Source organism: Motacilla alba, chromosome 10, assembly GCF_015832195.1.
Source record: "Motacilla alba alba isolate MOTALB_02 chromosome 10, Motacilla_alba_V1.0_pri, whole genome shotgun sequence".
NCBI classification, from domain to species: Eukaryota; Metazoa; Chordata; class Aves; order Passeriformes; family Motacillidae; genus Motacilla; species Motacilla alba.
This window is the reverse complement of record NC_052025.1, coordinates 19,182,962-19,195,968: the sequence shown is the minus strand read 5'-3', so window position 1 is coordinate 19,195,968 and position 13,007 is coordinate 19,182,962. Positions and strand designations below refer to the sequence as shown.

General features: G+C 45.7%; 1 protein-coding gene across 2 annotated transcripts in view; it reads right to left on the bottom strand.

The window, feature by feature from the left end:
• The window catches only part of SMAD3 (SMAD family member 3), a 69,463-nt gene extending 56,848 nt beyond the window's left edge, over positions 1-12,615 (bottom strand). Inside the window, exon 1 of one of the 2 annotated variants that reach the window (XM_038146615.1) lies at positions 12,071-12,615. In XM_038146615.1, the coding sequence (XP_038002543.1) occupies positions 12,071-12,276 (206 nt within the window). In that variant the 5' untranslated portion in view covers positions 12,277-12,615. The remainder of the gene's footprint in view (positions 1-12,070) is intronic. The other variant, XM_038146614.1, reaches the window with a different exon arrangement.
• Positions 12,616-13,007: the final 392 nt, after the last annotated feature.

Genomic DNA, 13,007 nt, shown 5'->3' with positions numbered 1-13,007 from the left:
GTTATGATATTTTTTTTCTCCATAGAATGATTAATTAAATGCCATGTTCCACTTGAAGCTAATTCTATGGGATACAAATTTTTACATATATATTAAAAAAACGAAATACATACATACACATACAACAAAATATAACATTGACCTTAAACTTTAAATGGCCTCTCTCCAGTCCTAAACTTCCTGCTCTCCTCTCTTTTACTGAAGAGACTGTCAAATGTGCATGATCAATGGCTTCAAGCACAAACAGATCTTTCACTGACTATCAGACAAATTGGAAACATATAAACTTTGAACACCAACTCAAAAGCCAAATTATTAACAGTGCTCATTAGCTCTACCTCCCACCTTTCCTCTTTCTTCTGGATTAGCTGGTCTGGCAGTAGAGCAGAAACTCTGAAATGCCATCCTAAAAATAGAAAGCAAGAAAAGAGGAAAAAGAAAAGGGGAGGGGGGAGAACAGGAACTGAGAGAATAAGCAGAGTGAGAAGCTTTGTAATATAAAACTGTCTCCAGCTTCAAAGTCATCAGCCAATCATAATCCAATAAATGCTATTTTTTCTTTCTAAAATCAGAACACTCCAATGGCTATTTTTATTCCTGTTTAGAAGCAGCTCCCCCAGCAGGGCCTTCAATCCAGCAGAGCCTGGCAGGCAAAGCAGGGACTCACAGGACCCCACTTCAGGCCAGCATTTCCAACACCTTCACTGGCTCCATGGGTTCATTTGTGTCTGGCACCAACTTTGTTTTACACCACAAACCCCACCAGAGAACAAATGGAGAAGGGAGGAAACAGAGGGGATGTTTACATGGAACTATTCTTTCAACTCAGTTTAAGGGTGCTCCCTTCATGAATTTCTATCCATCCAAACGGCTACTCTGTTCTTCCAATACCCTAATACTCATATCTTCCACATGCAGCCACCAGGAAGTCCAATATGGATAGGTTTGAATTAAAGCTGGTTCTTGGGTCACTCAGACACTTCAAAAAGAATTACTGGGACCCTTAAGGTACTGAAAAATCACAGCAGAAAGGCTGCATGCTCATCCTAAGCCTGGAAAATATGGACATAAAATGAATTAGCATCTCTTGAGGTGTATCCTCTGCACTTTCTTACTTCTTTTGTGGGGAGAAGCTGTGAATGCTCCACCAGTGGAAGCGTTCCAAGGGAGGCTGGAGGGCGTTTTGAGTGACCCCAGTAAGAGATGTCCCTGGACATCCAGGGAGCTGAACAAGATGAGCTGGGAAGGTCCCTTCCAATCCCCACTGTTCTGAGTCCACGATTCTAAAATGCTAGAGGCTTCTTTCTCTATTTAGCTGAAAATTAGCTTTATGAATATAAAATCCCCATGTTACAAATTACAGGTGAACTCAGAGAGAGCAGCTTTTGAAATGATTCCTGTTTTCCATCCAGAGCACAGGAAGACGCCACTTCAGTCCTGGATATGGAAAACTGCAGCAGGCCTCAGGATGTCTGCACCCAAGTGCCCTTTGCCCCCATCAGCCTCAGGTAAATCAACCCCATCCTCAGGACTTCTCTCTGCCCCCATCAGCAACAGAGGGTAAAAATCCTTCTGCTATAAAGGATTTAAGATCAGAACTCCAGTATAAAATGAGAGGCCACAAATGCTCTCCCTTCAAAAGCACATAATGAAAAGGTCTTTAAGAGGACTCAATGAATATTGTATAGTAAAGATTTATTATTATTGTTTTTAAATGGGAGTAGCTGCCAGCTTTGGAGCTTAATTGTTCTCCTTCAAGGAAAGTAACCATGTAAAGCACAGAGGGAAAAAATCCAGAGGCTGTTTTGCTCTCAGCTTATCTAAATAACCTTGATCTCAGATGTTACTTCTCCATCCTTAATTTTAGTGAGGAGATACATTAAATACTCCGTTTCCCACAGCAGGGCTTCAAATTCATCTTGCTTCAATAGCTTTGAAAAGAGCATTTATTTCAAACTTGTAAATGATTTAAAAGAGAACGTTTAATTAATAATGTTGTTTCCAGCCAGATGGCCAGCTATTAGTTTTCAGTCATCTCTTTCAGAACAATTCCCCACAAAGTCTTCAGATGCAAAGGAGCTTTGAAGCAAATAGATGTGAGCGCTCAACACTCAGAGGCTGCCAAAACATTCAGTAGAAGACACAGCTACAGGTACAGAAATTACATTTTTCCAAGTGGTTTTGCTGCAGGCCATGGTTGTAAAAGCCCACCAGTAACAGACACACATTTCTTTCATTTACCATCCTGTATTTGGATGGCATTAAATTCACATATGGCTATAGAACATTACTTAACTGAAAACATGAGGCTACATGTATAGAGTTTCCCCTGGAACTTGTGCTAACAGACCTCAGACTGGAGCTCAGGAGCAGAACTCTGTGGTATGATGTGTATCAACCAGTCAAAATATTCCATGTGTACAGGAGGCACTGCTACAGAGATGAATAGATAAATATTAGGCAAACCCAGCCAAGGTTTACCACTAAACATCTGTGGAATTCTAATATTCTCACTGACGTAGCACCTGCATATTTTCAAAGAGAGTTTCCAACAAAAATTTAAATTGTTTTCTCAGTACAAATGAGATGGTGTACTCATTTTCTGCTGCTGGGCAGCGGCAGAAAGCTTTTTAAAGCATGCGAGGTAATGGGGTTTGCAAGAGGTTTTTAAAATCCTGGGATTTTAAGAGCTTTCCCAACTGTAATTAAATTCCCTGACAGGCAAGGACTGCATCTGGGAGGTAGTTAAGGTACAAGCAGGCTGCAATGTTTTGCTCACAGTTCCACAGTGGTGTGGAACAAACCCTGATATTTTCAGCCTTCCCTAACCACAACGTGCATTCATTACGCAGCAATCAACAACTGAAAACCCATCTTTATTCAGTTATGATTGGGAAAAACAAAGATACAACTGCAATTGTATACCTGAACTTTCAGCCTGTAGTTCTCCCAAACAAGCAGAAGCAGGCTTGGGGAAAAGCTTCAGTGATCAGCTGTCTACCTACACACGAGTTATTTATGGCATCTAATTCAGAGCAAAGCTCAGCTCCGTTTGCAGAGTGCCAGCAGGCTTTTACTGGCAACAGAAACCAGCCAGAAAGTTGTATCAGCTCCAAGAAGTGGACAGTGATTATCTGCTCTTTAAAATTTGCCATTTTGCTGTGTAAAGCTTCATTCTACCACACTGGTTTCACATCTGGTTTGCACTTTCCACCATTCTTGTGCAAAAACTGGTTATTAAAAAAAAATTAACTTTGATCAGAAAACAATGACACGAAACAGGCCAATAGCACAGATTTGGCTGGTGGTGAAGCTTATACTGAGTAAGTCAGGTAAATTTAGGCCCAAGAAGCAGATATGGAGAAAGATCAGCCAAGTCATCTCTAAGTCTGTCCATCCCAAACCCGTGGAACTCTTACATGGTTATTAGTCCAGCATCTCCAGTGCCCACTGGAGTTTTGCTTGAAGGTTCCAGGCCAGCATCAACAACTACTCCAGACTTTTTATCCCACAGGCTGCTGACTGCTGGGAAAGCAGGGACAGATGTCATTAGCAGACCTTGTGCTCTCCTGAGTTCAAGGCCTGTAATTGTGGGGGGCTTTATCTAGGAAACATTTTTGCTTCCTGAGCTTGTGGAGCTCAGGGGCAGGGCAGGGGCACATTAGAACAAGGGCTTCACCACTGGTTGGAAAGCTGGTTAAAATGGTTTAAAAAGGACAAAAACAAACACAGAAGAGCCCAATGCTGCCTCCTGCCCAGGCACAGGATCACCCCCTCCAGAGGTACCTCAGCCACAAATGTGGAGGGTCTCTGCCCAGCCCCACCAGTGCCCATCAGCAAACCCTCACTGAAATATGAGTGAACTCCTCTGACAATTAAATGTTTTCCAGAGAAGTATCATTTTCATCAAACCTCCAGCTAAACCCCACCTGGCTTCCTGCCAGATTTCCAGCCCAGGCCTGACAAGTTCAGTCTTCCTGGGGCTGGAGCCCCCGGGTCTCACAGGCTCTGCTGGGCAGGCTTCAAATCCTGCCAAGAACCCACAGAAGCCACCAAATCCCTGAATTTAAAAGAGAAAAGTGAACAATATTCAACCTACAATCACCTCTCCTGTTTTCAGTTCACTGCTTTCCTGTGCTGGCCTGACTCTCCCTCACTTGCCTGTAAATTGGAAGTAAATTTACTGAAATCCATGTAACTACACAAACACAAAAAGAGTGGCAAAAGCCTCCAGCTGCTTATTAGCCTTTCATTTAGCCAGAGTGCTTTTTAAACACTGAGAGAATTTTTCAGATACTGTTTGTTACACATGTGCTGCATCTCGAGTCCAGGGGAACAACAATTTGTTCAACAAATAATAAGGACCTTTCTGGACAGTTCCATATGTATGGAAACCATAGACTTCGTATCCCTGTGAAACAAACCCACATCTGGTCTTGCTCAGAATAACAAAATTAAAGGTTCTTGTAGTTGGGTCTTTGCCTTCCCACACAGCAACACTAAAATTCCAGTTAATGGAGGGAAAGGAAATTTGGGGAAAACAGAATTCTGCAGCTGTTAACTAGATAAAGCAACAAGAGTCACACATTCAACACAGAAACAGAGGCATTCTCACGTGCCACAGATGTCCTCCTCTCAGCCCAATATTTTTGTGAACCTAACATGTGTGAAGAGTAAGTGAATTTCTCTTTTCATGTTCAAGCAACTAAAACAGGAAGGACAAAGTTTCTCCTCTTTTGTTGTGAAAAAGGAGAGTCAGCGTCAGCATCCATCATTCAACCACTGCTGGCTGCAGCTTCACCACAAAGGAGGAAATTTCTGTTTTGACTTCCTTTTAAAAAAGGATTGAGTTATGGTTAATGAACGTCACCACTGTGGCGAGAAACTCCGACCTTTCCTCTGACGCAATCTGTAAGGAAAATTTACTGAAATTCTCAACTGCAAATTAAGTGAGCTAAGGAGGGTTCACCCACTATTTCCACCCTGAGAGCCCTGGAGAAAGCAGGAACCCCAGGGAGAGGATCCTGCCACATCATCCACACCCCTCGTTTTCCATAATCCACGGTCCTGTCACAGGGTCAGGCACCCAGCCCACCTGTGCAGGTGCTCCAGGACAATTTGGGCACACACAGAGCACAGCTGCACCACCTGGCCGTGTCCCCTCCTTGCCCTCATAACCCAGTGCTGAACAGCAGCGTTTCTTGTGACACAAAATTGATCAGGATCACCTCTTCACCTCTCCTAGACTCACACAGGCTCCATTCCTCACAGGTAGCTTTTACTGGAGTTCTAAGCACGTTCTCTCACAAGGCTCACCAGTGAGAGATCTAATCCATGTTTCCCGCAGCAGCAGCTGTCAGAAGTCTCTGCAGCACACACAAACGCCTCCCTCGCTGCTGAAGGAACAAATCTGGGTATCTGGAACTGTGTAGCTACAACATCTTCGGTTTCCTTAGCTAACAAAGATTTCCAACTGGAGCTCTGATGATCCCTGGGTGACACTTTAAAAACCAGGACGTTATTTCTTACCTGGCTGGGCTCTTGTGGAGTTAAGGGTTACCCTTGGTTTTATTTGGTTGGGTTTTTAACAGGGCTGCTGTTACTATGCAGGAATAGTTTATTCCCACTCACATTTGTCCCCTGATTGTTTGTTCAGGAGCAAAGTACCTGGAGCAGTCCAACTTCCCTAAGGGCAAGTGCCATCACTCTGGGGGCAAAGAGATGCCAGCAAATGAGGATCAGGTCTGAAAGGCTTCACAACACCTTTAAAAGCAGCATTACTGCAACAATCCACACATTACTGCCTCCTGAGCTACACAAAGCTGTGCGATTATCACCAACTCCAAAAGGAATCCGCAAACACCTGGTGGAGTCACCCCGTGGAGCTGCAGGGTCAGGACAGGAACCTCTGGCCTGGCTTCACTCCCCTCACTCCCCTCCCTGCCCATCAGCACAGGCAGCTGGGGACTGGAAAAGGGCTTTTTACAAACACATCAAGGCAGACAAGGACAAAAGTTAATTAGGACTATTCATAAGCCTGGCTGGAGGAGTGCCGCATCCCATCCCTGAAAATTTAATTGCACTCAGTAGAGGAAAGCTAAAACATAGTCATCATAAAAAAATAACCCAAACAACAGAAAGAGATAATTTGGGAATAAAAACTGATTTCAATTTAATTCGAGCACTTGTTGGCCCTATTTATTTCACCAAGTAGTTCATGCAGGATAATGGCTTTACTGTGCATCTAACAGCATTAGAAGTTCCTAATAAATTAACAAGTGAAAATTAATGGCTGCTCAGTCCATTAAATCTCGTTAATTTTATTTTTGTTGTAATAATATAGCAATCACAAGTTTACATTATTAAACTAATATTTATTAGAAGAACTAGTTTTAATTGGATCCCTGATGTGATAATCCCGTACAGTGTGTATTTCTTTATTTCATCATTTTTTTGCATTTATTTCTCATTATATTTAAATGACTGCGATATTCAGGGTCTTTTCCTAATACTATGAAAGTTAAGCAACCATTTTAAACATTTTCTTTCACACAGATTCAACACTTACTACACAATATAATGAGAACATCATGAGTCCCTTCAGAAGCTATTTTAACTCTTTTAGTCTCTTGAGAAAGGGCAGAAGAATGAAAGACAGAGATATGAATATCTGAAAGCATCTTCACAAATGGTAAAATCAATTTCTTCCTCGTAGCCCCTCAGTGTCCTGGATAAACATTCCGGTTGTTTTTCAAGACAGAAGGAGTTTTATCACTGGTTTTAATGCAAAGTGCGAGCTGCCCTGCACAACTCAGGTGAGAAAAATAAATAAATATATATATATATTGGCAAAAGGGTTTGAATGGAGACACCTTAATCAAGGGCTGCTGTGCTATTCCAGCAGCAACTCTTTTGAGGGAGGGAGCACAGCCTCTCTCCTCTCCCAGCTCCTTGTCTCTGCCACATTAACTGAGTGTGTAGCTGCTCCCTAACTGGCTGTACCAACATTATTGCTCCAGCCTGACAGCAGCGCTTTGTTTTTGGGAATGGCATCGTGTGGAATACAAAAACTCCACACACACCACCCAGGCTGATGGAGGAGGCAGGAACAAGTGCAAGGAGGGGAGAAAAAGTTGGAGGGACTGCAGGGAGCAGAAACCTGTGCCCAGAGAGGGGGTGTTGACCTGTGGGGAGATGAGAAAGGCACTGATGAACAAGCAGGAGTGCAGGCAGAAAGTCATGGAATCACACAAACAGCTGAGGTGGGAAGGACCCACAAGGATCACTGAGTCACACCCAGTGCCAAAGAGCGTGGCCCAAACGCTCCTGGAGCTCTGTCAGGCTCGGGCCATGTGCACTCAGCGGACCTTCACCTCCAGCCCTGACCTGCAGAGTCCCACAGGGGCCTCCCCAGGCGGGCTGTGCAGCAGCCCTCGGTGCCACAGCTGATGAGGGCACTGCAGCAGCACAAGGGTTGGGCAGGGCTGTAAAACCTGCCCGTAAAGCTCGGGCAGGACAGAGGTCACTGACACGGGTTTGCAGCAGGAAAATCCCCAGCAGGATGGAGCTGAGCAGGGTGATGGCAGCCAGGGGTGTTTGCACACAGGGACTGGGCTGTAACCACCCCTGCACACCAGGGCTGAGCCCCTGCAGGCGCTCCCAGACAAGGCCGTGAAATATTAAAGCTCCTCAACACAGGGACAGAAAACTGAAAACAAGGTAGCTGGAAACTGACACTGAAAAATAAGTAAATTTGCACATGGACACACAAAGCTGTGACTGGTCCTTTGCTGGTGACCACATCAGATGGGCAGCAGCCCCAAAAGAAGTGTGGAATTAGAGACTATCCCGAGCTGGAAGGGACCCCCAAGGAGCAAGTCCAATGACCCCAAAACCACGCCATGGTGTGAAACCACAGCATCCTTCAGGGTCTTGCAGACAGCCTCTGCCACTTAACATCCTCACAGCTTTCCTATTTTCCTGGTATCACCTCAAACCTAAGAACATGACCAAGTTCTGTAAATATTGTGTGGTCAACTCCCAACACAACCGAAGCTGTGCTCACACCCGAGATGTTTCTGAAATATTTATGCTCCTTCTTTATTATCCTTATTCATAAAGTTCCTTGTGTATTGTCCCCGGTTTTCCCCAGCAAAATGTAAATAATTTAAGCAACACCTTGTTCAGTGGCTTTTAAGAAGCAAATGTGCCATGTTTCCATTTTAATTGGTACATTCAGCCCTTATCTGATGAGTTCCACAAGAAATAACACCCACCTCTCTTCCAAACAGTTTTCTAAATTAAAAAAAAACAAAAAACAAAAAAAACCCCAACAATCCACCACTTAAAAGGTGTTGCTTACATACAGGAATCCTGGCTCCCCTAGAACCACTGGTGATACCAAAACAAATAAATACAATAATGAGTTCAAAAGAAAAACGTGCATATGAAAATATATTACAAAATGTCAGGAGATTTATGTCTTGGTGTGTGTAGCACCACTAAAACTCTTGAAACAAAGCATTTACTATCTCATAAAGCAAGACTATAGATCCTGCACAGCTTGTAGAGATTACTGAGTGCCCATCACATGGTCTGGTTAAAAATGTTGAGTTGAACACTCATCACACTTCATTTCCAGGGCAAATGCTGCTGGTTTCTCAGGTGCACAAAACGGCCTCTTCTTCTGCCCAGAACAGCGCTAGAAACTCAGGTTTTTGCAGGTTTGTATGAATGTCAGATGTAGATGCCATTCTCACCACATTTTTGGGTCTCAGAAGAGACCAGAGCCACCAAAAATCCTGCAAGCAGCTGGATCATTGCCTGCTCACAGAGCAAAGCAGAGAAGCCACAAACACCCAGCTGCCTCTGCTGGGTAGGTGTTAATGGCACACTTGTGCCCAGGTTGGTCTGAGAAGGGATAAAAACGCTCATCCTGAAAGCTGGGCTTTCAAGATAAGCAACTGTGACACAGGATGCATTTTAATGGGCAGAAGAATGCGTGTTCTCAACTTTTATCACCCAATACAGGATGAAAAAACCTTTCTGCCAGGGAGCCCCAGGACTCACTAGATCAGCTCCGACACCAAAGGCCACCAGCTCAGGGCACAGAGGTTTAAAGAAAGCTCCTGCTGGGGCAGGATGGGCTTTGGCAGCTGCGCCCAGAGGAGGAGAGAAAGAAGATCCTCTAAAGGAGCCGTCCTATGCAGCAGCAGCAGCACCACAAACCATGAGATGGTCCAAGACCAGAGTTTTTCAGGTGGAAATGACTTCCTCCTCCCGCAGTAAAAATAAGAAGGAAAAATCCTCCTTGCCAGGAGAGTCACACTGAAATCCCTGAAGGCCTCTCCAGCCTTTTGCTGTCTGCCACAGGTTCTCCCAACAGAAAACCTGGGGTGTCTGTCACACCACCTCAGAAATGGAGCACTTGGAGAAGTAATACACGCTGAGCAAATACACAAGCAAATAAACTAATCCCTGTTTACTAATCTGTCAGGAGATAGCATGTAGTACATGCTTCCAGATCCCAGCAGATAAACATGACAGCAGGAATACATTTGTTATTCTAATTCCTTAGCCCTACAACAAAACAAATATTTTTTTCCTGTTCTTTCTTCAAACAATCCCACCTGATCAGTCCAGGAATTTGCTGCGTAGCCCTCATTCCCACAAGCAATGTTTCTGCAAAGCTCGAGCCCTTTTCCATGTGAAACTTGCTCTGTCTCATGGATACAATAGCTAATTTTGGACTTACCCTGCTCCTGCTGGGCCACAGTCATCACTGGCATGGCTCCACTGTAATTCAGTCTACTGATGCATTACAGACAATGCACAACATGAGCTAATCCTTAATGATGCTTTTCCCCCTCTCCCCCTCCCCAGCATTTTATTTGAGTAAATAGTAAAATGACATACGTAAAAATTATTAAATGCAAAAAAAACAAACAGCAAACTAAAACCACGCTGAAATCGTCTTGCAAACGCTAATTTCAGATGACACGGTAATCAGATTCACAGATACATTAGGACAAGCGGTGCAGCCCAGAGGAACAGCACAGCTCTTAAAGTCACAAGGCCTGGTCAGAGCTGCAGCTCTGCACTGACTTCAGAGAGATTGTTCCATGTTCCCACACCATTCCCCAGCCTCTGACACACAGATGTTAACATCTCAGCACAGAAAACCTAACCACGGCCATTTCCAAACAATAAAAAAGCAGATATGAAGTTGTGTTTAAAAACCAATGCCAAGGTACAAGGGGCTCCCACCAAAACAGGCTGATGCCTCCCCCATACCGAGGGTTAAGATCTGCAGGCTCATGTCATAAATGAACATGAAATGTTTTAATTTCTGCACAGATTTTCTTTCTTTCTTTTCTCTAACAGAGGAGGAACAGCCAGGACAATCTCTGAAGGTGAGTATTCATGACTTGTGATATATGTTTGTGTTATTTATTTTTAACCATTACTTTTTTTTTTTTTTTTAAGAAAGCATTGTGTTTGGCCCAACTATCTTCTTCTTTTATATCATAAAATATCAAATCCTTCCATATCTAAACCACCTTGTTAGGAGTCACAGTTAGGAGTCACAGAAGTTCCAGGGGCCTTCATGCTCTGCTCCCTAACGGGTCAGCATCAGCCAGACACAATACCCAGGTCACAGCAGCAGGGCTGCTCCAGCAATTTTCTTCTTTTGAAATGGTAAATATTTCAGGGAAGTGCTTTAAACACGGAATTAACTACGTGGAAAGCACGCTGCTTACCAAGAACTTTAAAAATATAGGTTTTAAGGCATTTGTATTGCGTGGTGGCTCTACAGGTTTTGATTTCTGCTTCAAGTAGAAGCCGGAGCAACTCTAACAAAGGCTGAGAGCTCTCATTTGCATTACTGGCCAAAATCGTAGCCACAGTCATTCAGCACCAAAAAAAGATAAGGAGGCTTTATTTTTCCTTTTAAAAAAACACTGCAGTTGTTGGAAGAAAATTTTAGGAGCTCCAAACATCCACATTTCTAAGCTACTTGCTTCACTTTTTCATGCAACAGATGCTGCTTTGTATCAGCTCCTGCATATTAAATCATTCTGACAACCAAGAAAGCATACATTTGTTTGTGCCAGAGAGAAGCATGAATACACACACACACAGATATCTTCTCACGCAGAAGCACACAATTATGCAGCATTCAAATATTTGGGATGAACTTTGGCCTTTGCTTAAAAAAAAAAAAAAAAAAAAAAAAAAAAGTACTCTCAAACAACAATCAGGAACAGACCCAGCAGTCATCTGGCCGAGCTCACAGAAATCAACAATCTGCAGCAATAAAACACCACTTGTGGGCAGCCATTTGAAAGTTACTTGGAAAATTATTCTTAGATGGGATAGTCTTATACACGTCTTTTATGATTTATGATGGCCCTATGGATCGAGTTCGGAATGGAGAGTAAAAATAAAATCTATGTTCATTCAAAAAATGGAGGAAAAATCAGTTATAGTCACCTTCACATGTATGGGGTTTTTTCTGCTCTCCAAACGACCTCCTTCAGCTCTGCCATTTGCATTCCCGATTTAAAAAGTAACTCGAAAACATCAGCAGAGCTAGGGCTCTAAATCACCCCTTCAGAGGAGTAATAAGCAAGAAGCCAAACAACCCAAACAAAACCGTTCTCCTGACGCACTAATCACAAGAAATCGTAAAGCAACAGCACTTGAGAACACGCTGAAACTTCTGACAATGAGAGCACCCTCAGTGAGTGGAACTGATCTGCAGCGCTTCCAACTTTTTTTTTTTTTTCTTTTTTATGATCTCGGCTCCAGACATCTTTTCTCCACTATGTTTTCTCTCTCGTTACTAGAGAGTAATTCAATTCTGTAGCCAGTTACGGGGTTTTTCTTAAGTGGATAAGGAGCAGGCAGAGAGGACCAACACCGCTGCGAGTGCGGCAGGGCCGGGACGCAGAAGGAGCCCTGTCCCGGCCGTGCCGGAGCTCGGGGGGTCCCTGCGGGTCCCTCAAGGTCCCGCTGCTCCCCCGCACCTCGCAGGGCCCCGGGAGCCGCGCCCTCCGCACCCCGGTACCTGGGGATGGTGATGCACTTGGTGTTGATGTTCTGCGTGGTGATCGCCTTCTCCAGCTCGTCCAGCTGCCCCGTCTTCTTCAGCTTCTTCACCAGGCTCTTCACCGCCTTCTCGCACCATTTCTCCTCCTGCCCGTTCTGCTCGCCTTTCTTCCAGCCCAGGAGCCGCTTGACGATGGGAGGAGTGAAGGGCAGGATGGAGGACATGCTGGCTGTGCCGGCAGCGCCCGCCGCCGGCTCCGCGCTCTCTCTGCCCGCCGCCCCCCGCGCTCGCCCCGCCGCCGCCGCCGCCGCCGCCTCACACCGCGCGGCCCGGGCGGCCCTGCCCGGCCCCGCCGCTCCCCGCCCGCCGCTGCCTCAGCGCCGCGGGCCCGCGGCTCCAAACTTTGCCCGGAGTTCGCCGCCTCTCCCCGGCGGCGGCGGCAGCTCCCTCCTCCTCCCCCTCCTGCCCCGCTCTGTGTGCGCGGAGAGGCGCCCACTCCAGCTCATTCCCAGTCTGTCTCTCATGCAAATTGCCTGCTGGCCGCCCCGGCCCGGCTTCCACCCCCTCCTTCCCTCCCAAACACGCCGCCGAGGGAGGGAGGGAGGATGGAAGGAGGGCGGGGAGGCGGCCGGCCCGCCGGGAACTCCGCGCCTCCGTCGCCGCCCGCGGAGGCCCCGGCTCCCCGAGGGGGATCGCGCTCCGCGGGGCCCACGGCGAGGGCAGAAAAGCCCAGGAGCAGGACAAGGAGAGGTGTCCGGACAAACCCCACCGAGGCCAGGCAGGAAAATAAACACAAGTGTAAAGCCCCACAAGTGAGGGGAAGGGGACAAGAGGGTCCGCAGCCTGGCTGCAGCTCCTGCCACGGGCATTTCGTCCCTGGAAAGGTGCGTTCCCACACAGATACCTGAACACAGCTTGGCCGGCCGTGCTCAGACAATCAGCTGCTTTTTGTTCC